We start from the raw sequence: 12,849 nt of genomic DNA, 5'->3' as shown, positions 1-12,849 counted from the left end.
TGTCTGCCACTACTTGCTTGTCTCCTCCACTGAACAAAGCTGAGCTTCAATCTTCAGGCTTTCGGCCTATAGGAAATTTTAAACGGCATTTGGCCTACTTGTTTAGTTGGGCCTACTAACTGTGTCTGCCGCTCCTTGCTTGTCTCCTCCACTGAACAAAGCTGAGCTTCAATCTTCAGGCTTTTGGCCTTTAGGAAATTTTAAACGGCATTTGGCCTACTAGTTTGGTTGGGCCCTAGTAACGGTGTCTGCCGCTCCTTGCTTGTGTCCTCCACTGAACAAAGCTGAGCTTCAATCTTCAGGCTTTCGGACTATAGGAAATTTTAAACGGCATTTGGCCTACTTGTTTGGTTGGGCCCTAGTAACGGTGTCTGCCGCTCCTTGCTTGTCTCCTCCACTGAACAAAGCTGAGCTTCAGTCTTCAGGCTTTCGACCTATAGGAAATTTTAAACTGCATTTGGCCTGCTTGTTTGGTTAGGCCCTAGTAACGGTGTCTGCCACTCCTTGCTTGTCTCCTCCACTGAACAAAGCTGAGCTTCAATCTTCAGGCTTTTGGCCTATATCAGATATTAAACTGCATTTGGCCTACTAGTTTGATTGGGCCCTAGTAACGGTGTCTGCCGCTCCTTGCTTGTCTACTCCACTGAACAAAGCTGAGCTTCAATCTTTAGGCTTTCGATCTATATCAGATATTAAACGGCATTTTGCCTACTAGTTTGGTTGGGCCCTACTAACGGTGTCTGCCGCTCCTTGCTTGTCTCCTCCACTGAACAAAGCTGAGTTTCAATCTTCAGGCTTTCGGCCTATATCAGATATTAAACGGCATTTGGCCTACTAGTTTGGTTGGGCCCTAGTAACGGTGTCTGCCGCTCCTTGCTTGTCTCCTCCACTGAACAGAGCTCAGCTTCAATCTTCAGGCTTTCAGCCTATAGGAAATTTTAAACGGCATTTGGCCTACTTGTTTGGTTGGTCCTACTAACGGTGTCTGCCTCTCCTTGCTTGTCTCCTCCACTGAACAAAGCTGAGCTTCAATCTTCAGGCTTTCAGCATATATGAGATATTAAACGGCATTTGGCCTACTAGATTGGTTGGGCCCTAGTAACGGTGTCTGCCGCACCTTGCTTGTGTCCTCCACTGAACAAAGCTGAGCTTCAATCTTCAGGCTTTCGGACTATAGGAAATTTTAAACGGCAATTGGCCTACTTGTTTGGTTGGGCCCTAGTAACGGTGTCTGCCGCTCCTTGCTTGTCTCCTCCACTGAACAAAGCTGAGCTTCAATCTTCAGGCTTTCGGCCAATAGGGAAATTTAAACTGCATTTGGCCTACTACTTTGGTTGGGCCCTAGTAACGGTGTCTGCCGCTCCTTGGTGTTCTGTGCTTTTCTCTTGTGCTTCAATCTTCAGGCTTTCAGCCTATATCAGATATTAAACGGCATTTGGCCTACTAGTTTGTTTGGGCCCTAGTAACGGTGTCTGCCGCTCCTTGCTTGTGTCCTCCACTGAACAAAGCTGAGCTTCAATCTTCAGACTTTCGGCCTATATCAGATATTAAACTGCATTTGGCCTACTAGTTTGGTTGGGCCCTAGTAACGGTGTCTGCCGCTCCTTGCTTGTCTCCTCCACTGAACAAAGCTGAGCTTCAATCTTCAGGCTTTCGGCCTATAGGAAATTTTAAACTGCATTTGGCCTACTAGTTTGGTTGGGCCCTACTAACGGTGTCTGCCGCTCCTTGCTTGTCTCCTCCACTGAACAAAGCTGAGCTTCAGTCTTCAGGATTTCGGCCTATAGGAAATTTTAAACTGCATTTGGCCTACTAGTTTGGTTGGGCCCTAGTAACGGTGTCTGCCGCTCATTGCTTGTCTCCTCCACTGAACAAAGCTGAGCTTCAATCTTCAGGCTTTTGGTCTATATCAGATATTAAACTGCATTTGGCATACTAGGTTGATTGGGCCCTAGTAACGGTGTCTGCCGCTCCTTGCTTGTCTCCTCCACTGAACAAAGCTGAGCTTCAATCTTCAGGCTTTTGGCCTATATCAGATATTAACGGCATTTGGCCTACTAGTTTGGTTGGGCCCTACTAACGGTATCTGCCACTACTTGCTTGTCTCCTCCACTGAACAAAGCTGAGCTTCAATCTTCAGGCTTTCGGCCTATAGGAAATTTTAAACGGCATATGGCCTACTAGTTTGGTTGGGTCCTAGTAACGGTGTCTGCCGCTCCATGCTTGTGTCCTCCACTGAACAAAGCTGAGCTTCAATATTCAGGCTTTCGGACTATAGGAAATTTTAAACGGCATTTGGCCTACTTATTTGGTTGGGCCCTAGTAACGGTGTCTGCCGCTCCTTGCTTGTCTCCTCCACTGAACAAAGCTGAGCTTCAATCTTCAGGCTTTCGGCCTATAGGAAATTTTAAACGGCATTTGGCCTACTTGTTTAGTTGGGCCTACTAACTGTGTCTGCCGCTCCTTGCTTGTCTCCTCCACTGAACAAAGCTGAGCTTCAATCTTCAGGCTTTTGGCCTTTAGGAAATTTTAAACGGCATTTGGCCTACTTGTTTGGTTGGGCCCTAGTAACGGTGTCTGCCGCTCCTTGCTTGTCTCCTCCACTGAACAAAGCTGAGCTTCAATCTTCAGGCTTTCGGCCTTTAGGGAAATTTAAACTGCATTTGGCTTACTACTTTGGTTGGCCCTAGTAACGGTGTCTGCCGATCCTTTTTGTTCTGTGCTTTTCTCTTGTGCTTCAATCTTCAGGCTTTCAGCCTATATCAGATATTAAACGGCATTTGGCCTACTAGTTTGGTTGTGCCCTAGTAACGGTGTCTGCCGCTCCTTGCTTGCCTCCTCCACTGAACAAAGCTGAGCTTCAATCTTCAGGCTTTCGGCCTATAGGGAAATTTAAACTGCATTTGGCCTACTACTTTGGTTGGCCCTAGTAACGGTGTCTGCCGCTCCTTGGTGTTCTGTGCTTTTCTCTTGTGCTTCAATCTTCAGGCTTTCAGCCTATATCAGATATTAAACTGCATTTGGCCTACAAGGTTGATTGGGCCCTAGTAACGGTGTCTGCCGCTCCTTGCTTGTCTCCTCCACTGAACAAATTTGAGCTTCAATCTTCAGGCTTTTGGCCTTTATCAGATATTAAACGGCATTTGGCCTACTAGTTTGGTTGGGCCCTACTAACGGTGTCTGCCACTACTTGCTTGTCTCCTCCACTGAACAAAGCTGAGCTTCAATCTTCAGGCTTTCGGCCTATAGGAAATTTTAAACGGCATTTGGCCTACTTGTTTAGTTGGGTCTACTAACTGTGTCTGCCGCTCCTTGCTTTTCTCCTCCACTGAACAAAGCTGAGCTTCAATCTTCAGGCTTTCGGCCTATAGGAAATTTTAAACTGCATTTGGCCTACTTGTTTGGTTGGGCCCTACTAACGGTGTCTGCCGCTCCTTGCTTGTCTCCTCCACTGAACAAAGCTGAGCTTCAGTCTTCAGGATTTCGGCCTATAGGAAATTTTAAACTGCATTTGGCCTACTTGTTTGTTTGGGCCCTAGTAACGGTGTCTGCCGCTCATTGCTTGTCTCCTCCACTGAACAAAGCTGAGCTTCAATCTTCAGGCTTTTGGTCTATATCAGATATTAAACTGCATTTGGCATACTAGGTTGATTGGGCCCTAGTAACGGTGTCTGCCGCTCCTTGCTTGTCTCCTCCACTGAATAAATTTGAGCTTCAATCTTCAGGCTTTTGGCCTATATCAGATATTAAACGGCATTTGGCCTACTAGTTTGGTTGGGCCCTACTAACGGTGTCTGCCACTACTTGCTTGTCTCCTCCACTGAACAAAGCTGAGCTTCAATCTTCAGGCTTTCGGCCTATAGGAAATTTTAAACGGCATTTGGCCTACTTGTTTAGTTGGGCCTACTAACTGTGTCTGCCGCTCCTTGCTTGTCTCCTCCACTGAACAAAGCTGAGCTTCAATCTTCAGGCTTTTGGCCTTTAGGAAATTTTAAACGGCATTTGGCCTACTTGTTTGGTTGGGCCCTAGTAACGGTGTCTGCCGCTCCTTGCTTGTCTCCTCCACTGAACAAAGCTGAGCTTCAATCTTCAGGCTTTCGGCCTATAGGGAAATTTAAACTGCATTTGGCTTACTACTTTGGTTGGCCCTAGTAACGGTGTCTGCCGATCCTTGTTGTTCTGTGCTTTTCTCTTGTGCTTCAATCTTCAGGCTTTCAGCCTATATCAGATATTAAACGGCATTTGGCCTACTGGTTTGGTTGTGCCCTAGTAACGGTGTCTGCCGCTCCTTGCTTGTCTCCTCCACTGAACAAAGCTGAGCTTCAATCTTCAGGCTTTCGGCCTATAGGGAAATTTAAACTGCATTTGGCCTACTACTTTGGTTGGCCCTAGTAACGGTGTCTGCCGCTCCTTGGTGTTCTGTGCTTTTCTCTTGTGCTTCAATCTTCAGGCTTTCAGCCTATATCAGATATTAAACTGCATTTGGCCTACAAGGTTGATTGGGCCCTAGTAACGGTGTCTGCCGCTCCTTGCTTGCCTCCTCCACTGAACAAATTTGAGCTTCAATCTTCAGGCTTTTGGCCTTTATCAGATATTAAACGGCATTTGGCCTACTAGTTTGGTTGGGCCCTACTAACGGTGTCTGCCACTACTTGCTTGTCTCCTCCACTGAACAAAGCTGAGCTTCAATCTTCAGGCTTTCGGCCTATAGGAAATTTTAAACGGCATTTGGCCTACTTGTTTAGTTGGGTCTACTAACTGTGTCTGCCGCTCCTTGCTTGTCTCCTCCACTGAACAAAGCTGAGCTTCAATCTTCAGGCTTTTGGCCTTTAGGAAATTTTAAACGGCATTTGGCCTACTAGTTTGGTTGGGCCCTAGTAACGGTGTCTGCTGCTCCTTGCTTGTCTCCTCCACAGAACAAAGCTGAGCTTCAATCTTCAGGCTTTCGGCCTATATCAGATATTAAACTGCATTTGGCCTACTAGTTTGGTTGGGCCCTAGTAATGGTGTCTGCCGCTCCTTGCTTGTCTCCTCCACTGAACAAAGCTGAGCTTCAATCTTAAGGCCCCTGACCTTACCCCCGCTGTACTACAGAACGCCACTGACTGTCTGTCTGCAGTCTCTAGCATCATGTCCGCTCTCTATCTGAAGCTCAACCTCTCCAAAACTGAACTTCTTCTGCTCCCGACTTCTACTAACCTCCCTAAATCTGACATTTCCCTCTCCGTGGGTGGCACCATAATAACACCTAGGCAGCAGGCACGCTGTCTGGGTGTCATGTTTGACTCCGATCTCTCCTTCACCTCCCACATACAATCTCTTGCCCGCTCGTGCCGCTTACACCTAAAGAACATCTCTAGAATCCGCCCTTTTCTCACCATGGAGACAACAAAAACTCTCACTGTCGCCCTAATCCACTCCCGCCTGGACTACTGTAACTCTCTTTTAATTGGCCTCCCCCTCACGCGACTTTCCCCTCTCCAGTCTATCCTTAATGCAGCAGCCAGGGTCGTCCATCTGGCTAATCGTTACTCGGACGTGTCCGCTATTCGCCAGTCATTACACTGGCTGCCCATTCATTACAGGATACAATTCAAAGTACTTGTTCTCACCCACAAAGCTCTCCACAGTGCGGCACCCCCTTACATCTCCTCCCTCATTTCTGTCTATCGGCCTAGCCGACCGCTGCGCTCTGCAAACGACTTTCGACTAACCTCTGCACTAATCCATACCTCCCACTCCCGACTCCAAGACTTCTCCCGTGCTGCGCCAATCCTCTGGAATGCTCTACCCCAAGATATTAGGACCATCCACAACTTGCATAGCTTTAGGCGCTCACTCAAAACTCATTTGTTCAGAGCGGCCTATCACGTTCCCTAATCAGTCATTTTATGTGTGTGTGTAGCCCATTCACTATCTCATCTACCCCCCACCCCCTGAAGATGGCTGGACCATCATTGTAAATACATCATTGTAAATACACACCTGTACTTTGTATCTCCCCACCTCATTGTAGATTGTAAGCTCTCACGAGCAGGGTCGTCTTATTTTGCTTTATTGCTGTATTGTTAACATTGTTACCTATGACTGCTGTGTTTGAAACTGTTAAACTGTAAAGCGCTGCGGAATATGTTGGCGCTATATAAATAAAGATTATTATTATTATTATTAAGGCTTTCGGCCTATAGGAAATTTTAAACGGCATTTGGCCTACTTGTTTGGTTGGGCCTACTAACGGTGTCTGCCGCTCCTTTCTTGTCTCTGTTATGACCTGGTGGTTAAGAGGCCACACCGATATGACCTGGTGGCTAAAATGCAACATGGGACGAGCTCTGAGGAGGTGGTATCTCTACTGACCGCAATCCCTAATCCTAACAACAACACTAGTAATAGCCGTGGGATGTTCCTGACTCTCCCTAGACACCTCTTCACAGCCTAAGAATGAACTACCCCTAAAGAAGGAAATAGAAAGCTATCTTGCCTCAGAGAAAACCCCAAAAGGAAAGATAGCCCCCCACAAATATTGGCTGTGAGTGGAGAGGGAAATGACATACACAGAAATGAAATCAGTTTTCAGCAAAGGAGGCCAATACTAAACTTGATAGACAGAGAGAAAAGGATACTGTGCGGTCAGTATTAAAAACTACAAAAATCCACGCAGAGTTTACAAAAAATGAACTCCACACCGACTCACGGTGTGGAGGGGCAAATCTGCTTCCCAGAGCTTCCAGCTAGCCTGAATATGACATAGTGACAAGCTGGACAAAAAGAGACATATTTGCAAAGCAATAATGTCCAAAGCAAATGGACGAACAAGAACTAGCAGAACTTATGTTTTGCTGACAAGGACAGGCCATATGAGAAATCCAAGGAGAGAACCAAATCCAACCTAAGACATTGACAGCTGGCATGAACTAAAGCCCAGAGCAGGTTTAAATAACAAACCCAGGCAAGGCGATCAGTGATGGCAGCTGCTACAGCTACCTAACGGAGCAGCAGTTCCACTCGAAACCACCAGAGGGAGCCCAAGGGCAGAACTCACAAAAATACCATTAGCAACCACAGGAGGGAGCTCCAGAACGGAATTCACAACAGTTTCCTCCACTGAACAAAGCTGAGCTTCAATCTTCAGGCTTTCGGCCTATATCAGATATTAAACGGCATTTGGCCTACTAGTTTGGTTGGGCCCTAGTAACGGTGTCTGCTGCTCCTTGCTTGTCTCCTCCACTGAACAAAGCTGATCTTCAATATTCAGGCTTTCGGCCTATAGGAAATTTTAAACGGCATTTGGCCTACTAGTTTGGTTGGGCCCTAGTAACGGTGTCTGCCCCTCCTTGCTTGTCTCCTCCACTGAACAAAGCTGAGCTTCAATCTTCAGGCTTTCGGCCTATAGGAAATTTTAAACGGCATTTGGCCTACTTGTTTGGTTGGGCCTACTAATGGTGTCTTCCGCTCCTTGCTTGTCTCCTCCACTGAACAAAGCTGAGCTTCAATCTTCAGGCTTTCGGCCTATATCAGATATTAAACGGCATTTGGCCTACTAGTTTGGTTGGGCCCTAGTAACGGTGTCTGCCACTCCTTGCTTGTCTCCTCCACTGAACAAAGCTGAGCTTCAATCTTCAGGCTTTCGGCCTATAGGAAATTTTAAACGGCATTTGGCCTACTTGTTTTGTTGGGCCTACTAACGGTGTCTGCCGCTCCTTGCTTGTCTCCTCCACTGAACAAAGCTAAGCTTCAATCTTCAGGCTTTCGGCCTATATCAGATATTAAACGGCATTTGGCCTACTAGTTTGGTTAGGCCTTAGTAACGGTGTCTGCCGCTCCTTGCTTGTCTCCTCCACTGAATAAAGCTGAGCTTCAATCTTCAGGCTTTCGGCCTATAGGAAATTTTAAACTGCATTTGGCCTACTTGTTTGGTGGGGCCCTTGTAATGGTGTCTGCCGCTCCTTGCTTGTCTCCTCCACTGAACAAAGCTGAGCTTTAATCTTCAGACTTTCGGCCTATAGGAAATTTTAAACTGCATTTGGCCTACTTGTTTGGTTGGGCCTACTAACGGTGTCGGCCGCTGCTTGGTGTTCTCCTCCAATGAACAAAGCAGTGCCGCCTTTTTACTCCTGTTACCAATTTTGAACTGCATTTAGCCTACTTTATTCTTTGGGACTATATCTGTGTTTCCTCCTCATCCTGCCCATTGCCCAGCCACTGCTAGATGAGTCTGCTGGTACATTGACCCAGACCACTACATTCCCCTTGCACTCTACACAGCCAGAATCTGACCCTGCTGAAAGTCAGGTTCCCCTTCCCGCATACTATACCACCTTGCACGGGGACAAAGAGGAAGGTGCAGATGAAAGTGCAAGTTCCTTCATCAGGTAGGGGAGCATATTCGTTGGCGACGTCACTCGCACAGGGCCCCTCATAGTACGCAAAAGTGTCTCTGCCGGTGGGAGGCGCCCCCGATGTCAAACACACCGCCGTACTTTGAGGGGCCGTGTGCCAGTGCCAATGCGAACAAGTGGACCCCTCCTGCTTGCCCAGGATCACAGCACTTGCAAATTTTTAATACTTACCTCTCCCGGCTCCACCGCCGTGACGTAGTCCGCTTTTTTTCTGGGCCCACAAAAAACTTGAGCCAGCCCTCCCCCCCTCCCCACAACTTTAGCCAAATGACCCCCAATTTTCAATGCCTAACTATTATTATAAGGTAAATTAAGATTCACAAGCTTAAGTGACAAGAATTTATGTTTTTAACATTAAAATGGGCACTGTTGGTGTTTTCCTGTCCTCCACTCACTGCCGACTTTGATTCCCCATTGACTTACAATGGGTTTCGTGTTTCAGTCGATCCCCGACTTTTCGCGATAATCGGCCGATTTCGCTCGACCCGACTTTTGATAAAGTCGGGTTTCGCTCAACCCGACTCGATCTTAAAAAAGTAAAAGTCGCTCAACCCTAGCCCTCAGTGGTTGATACCTTTTAATGGCTAACTGAAAAGATGGTAACAAATTGCAAGCTTTCGAGACTACACAGGTCCCTTCATCACGCATAGACTAAAAGAAATTCTGGAGAATTACATATTTATGCTCAACATATCACAGAAAAAAAAACATGGATAAGACAGGTGACATGAAGCAGAATTACCATGAGTGATAAACAGTTATGTCCATAAATATTGGACCTGGTCTTGTACATGTTCATAGATTTTTAATTTATTATTACTTTTGTCAGATTCAAGTTATTTCTGTGACCATTGGTTTTTTTTTCTGTCATTAAACGAGGGGCACCAACAATTTTGACCATGTGTGTAGATTCACTATTTCCCTATAAATTATGGCTATTTCAGCAGATTTCAGTTTTCTTATTGTGTCTGACCATCGGTATTTGCCTGATCAAACTATCCAGCTAAGATGTGTGAAAAATCATAACTTACCTTTAATACAAATAATTTGAGATAGAAAAATCAGGAAAATTATCCACAAACTTCCCACTGAATATTGCACAGGTGCCATTATAATGAAGTCTGGAATGAAAAAAAAAGATGACATTTATTTTATTTTTGTTTTTCATCACAAAACTGCCTATCAACAAAAACCAAAATTGTACATTACATGAAATACTTTGACTATATCAATAATATTTCAATTCAATGTTTTTCCTGATTAATAAAAGTCTTACACAATTTTCTCCACAAATTTTGAAGAGTTTTTAATGTACAGGGTGGGCCATTTATATGGATACACCTAAGTCAAACTTCCTGTTTGTGGCACATTAGTATATGGGAGGGGGAAAACTTTTCAAGATGGGTGGTGACCATGGTGGCCATTTTGAAGTCTGCCATTTTGGATCCAACTTTATTTTTCCAATGGGAAGAGGGTCATGTGACACATCAAACTTATTGAGAATTTCACAAGAAAAACAATGGTGTGCTTGGTTTTAACATAACTTTATTATTTCATGAGTTTTTTACAAGTTTCTCTTTGTTTACAGCCATTGACATGTCGCAGAGGTTAACACTTGAGGAGCTGATAGAATTTGTGCTGTTGTCTGGTGAACGCAGTACACCGGGTCATTGCAGCAGATTTCAATGCAAGACACCCTACGCAAGAAAACTGTCACCCTTCCCATTTGATTTAGCTGTATCCATATAAATGGCCCTCCCAAAAAAGTTTGCCTCATCACTGAGCATAATATTCTGTGTAAACTGAGGGTCCTGTTCCAATTTTTGTTTTGCCCATTCTGCAAATTCAGAGTGCCAGTCTGGGTCATCGTCATTGAGATGCTGCAGCAGCTGGATTTTATAAGGGTGCCATTTGTGAGTAGCTAATATCCGCCAAAGGGATGTTCGACTGATGCTAGATTGGAGCACTGAATTTGCAGAAAGGTCAAAACAAAAATTGGAACAGGACTCTCAGTTTAAACAGAACATTATGTTCAGTCATGAGGCAAACTTTTTTGGGCCATTTATATAGATACACCTAAATAACATGAGAATGGTGACAGTTTTCTTGCGTAGGGTGTCTTGCATTTAAATCTGCTACAATGACCCGGGTACTGCACTCACCAGACATCAACACAATTTCTATACTCTCCTCACGTGTTAACCTCTGCAATATGTCAATGGCTGTAAACACAAAAAAAACTTGTAAATGACTCATGAAAGAATAAAATTACGTTAATACCAAGCACACCATTGTGTTTCTTGTGAAATTCTCAATAATGTGTCACATGACCCTCTTCCCATTGGAAAAAATAAGGTTGGATCCAAAATGGCCAACTTCAAAATGGCCACCATAGTCACCACCCATCTTAAAAAGTTTTCCCCCTCACGTATACTAATCTGCCACAAGCAGGAAGTTGGTATCACCAACCATTCCCATTTTATTTAGGTAAATCCATATATATGGCCCACCCTGTAGTTATATAGTATTTATCCATTAAAGAAACACTAGACCTATAATTATATGAAACACCTGTAGGTAATTATGCCTCTACTGTTGTCAGTCTGAAAGATTTTCTGCATTTTCCTGAAGCAAATGGTCTTTTAGAAACCCTGCAGAGAACACATTAATAAAATGAGAAACTAGGGTTTTACATTTCATCTTTCCTTTTTCATTTTTCCCTCCCCTTCTTCCAAGAGCCATAACTTTTTTTTAATTTTCCTGCTGACAAATCCAGATCTTGTTTTTGTGTGACTAGTTGTACTTATTAATGACACCGTCGATTTCATCATATGGTTTACTGGAAAATGAGAAAACAAAATTCCAAGTGAAGTGAAATTTCTAAAATAAAAAAAATTGCGCAATTGAAAAGAGCTGACTGAATTTGAGCATGGTACAGTAATAGGTTTCCACCATTACATCAAGTTAGCCTGTGAATTATTTTCCCTCCTATACAGGATATTAATCACTTTCACACCAGAAATGTTTCCAAACATCCTTGTGACTTGGGTCTTATTGACCTGTGCCGTATGGATACATATCAGGGATCGCGCTCACACCCACTCTGTGAAAGCACAGATCTGCGATTGAGAGCAGACAGGAGAAGACAGCCCCTCTGCCCTTGGATCGAAGACTCGCGGCGTCATTGCGGGGTCTCGATCGTTGCCATGGTGACCCGATGTCGTCATGACGACATCCAAGTCACCAGAGCTAGGAAAGATGCTGATCATGTCCAAAGCATCATCAGCAACTTACCCTGTCAGTGCGGAGCTGATAATTTGCAAACCATTGGAATTCTGCTACATTTCTATGCTATACAAGCGATCAGCCTGCAAAAAATGAAAGTCCCATAGCGTTACAAGTTAAAAAAGTTAAATATTTTTTTAAAATAATTGTAAAAATATTTAAACAAAAAAAATAAATAAAATCAAAAGATATTGTACCCATAAATTAATAGTTGTATGAAAAAAGATATAAACAATAAAAGTACACGTTTGGATACATTTGGTATCATCGTATCCTGAACGACCCGACCTATAAAACTGTCCCACAAGTTAACCCCTTTAATGAACACCATAAAAAATAAATAAAAAACAAGGCAAAAAACAATGATTTATCATCATACTGCCGAACAAAAAGTGGAATATAACGCAATCAAAAAGACAGATATCATTAAACATGGTACCGCTGAAAACGTAATCTTGTCCCTCAAAAAACAAGCTGCCAAACAACTCCATCATCGAAAAAATAAAAAAGTTATAGTTCTCAGAATAAAGCGAAACAAATTTTTTATTTTATCTATAAAATTGTTTTTATTGTGTAAAAACGCCAAAACATAAAAAAATATAACTGTGGTATCGCTATAAATAGCGCTCTGTTCCTCCTGAGTCTGTATAGCTAAGCAGTACTGTACAGCCACATATGAGGTATTGCCACGTTCAGTAGAAATTGTGGGACAAATTGTGGTGCCATTTTTACCCACTTCTTGCGTGAAAATGTATGTAAAATCTGGGGTTAAAACAAAATTTTGGTGGTAAAATTTAGTCACTTTTTCTCCACTGCCCAATGGTATAAAATTCTGTGACACACCCGTGATGTTAATATGATCACTTCACCCCTAGATGAATTCATTGAGAGGTGAACTTTGCAAAATGGGCTCACTTATGTAAAATATGCACTATAGTATAGTGTTCCTTCCCTTCTGAGCTTCGCACTGTGCCTGAAAAATATTTCCCGATTACATTTAGGGTATTGGGAAAAAATGGACCTCAGTTTGTTGTAAAAAAAATTCCTATTAGCCCTTAGGCCGGCGTCACACTCAGCGTAAGACAATACGGTCCGTTTTTTACGGCCGTAATACGGAGAAATGTTCCCAAAATAGTGATCCGTATGTCATCCGTAGGCAGGATGT

General features: G+C 43.8%; 1 protein-coding gene across 1 annotated transcript in view; it reads right to left on the bottom strand.

Moving 5' to 3' along the window:
* Positions 1 to 9,517, bottom strand: part of LOC143815681 (sushi, von Willebrand factor type A, EGF and pentraxin domain-containing protein 1-like) — a 493,353-nt gene extending 483,836 nt beyond the window's left edge. The window contains exon 1 of the mRNA XM_077295192.1: positions 9,431 to 9,517. Coding sequence (XP_077151307.1) covers positions 9,431 to 9,509 — 79 coding nt within the window. The 5' untranslated portion in view covers positions 9,510 to 9,517. The remainder of the gene's footprint in view (positions 1 to 9,430) is intronic.
* Positions 9,518 to 12,849: the final 3,332 nt, after the last annotated feature.

This window comes from Ranitomeya variabilis, chromosome 3, assembly GCF_051348905.1.
Source record: "Ranitomeya variabilis isolate aRanVar5 chromosome 3, aRanVar5.hap1, whole genome shotgun sequence".
NCBI classification, from domain to species: domain Eukaryota; kingdom Metazoa; phylum Chordata; class Amphibia; order Anura; family Dendrobatidae; genus Ranitomeya; species Ranitomeya variabilis.
The sequence above is the reverse complement of the archived record's forward strand: the minus strand, read 5'-3'. Positions and strand labels throughout refer to the sequence as shown.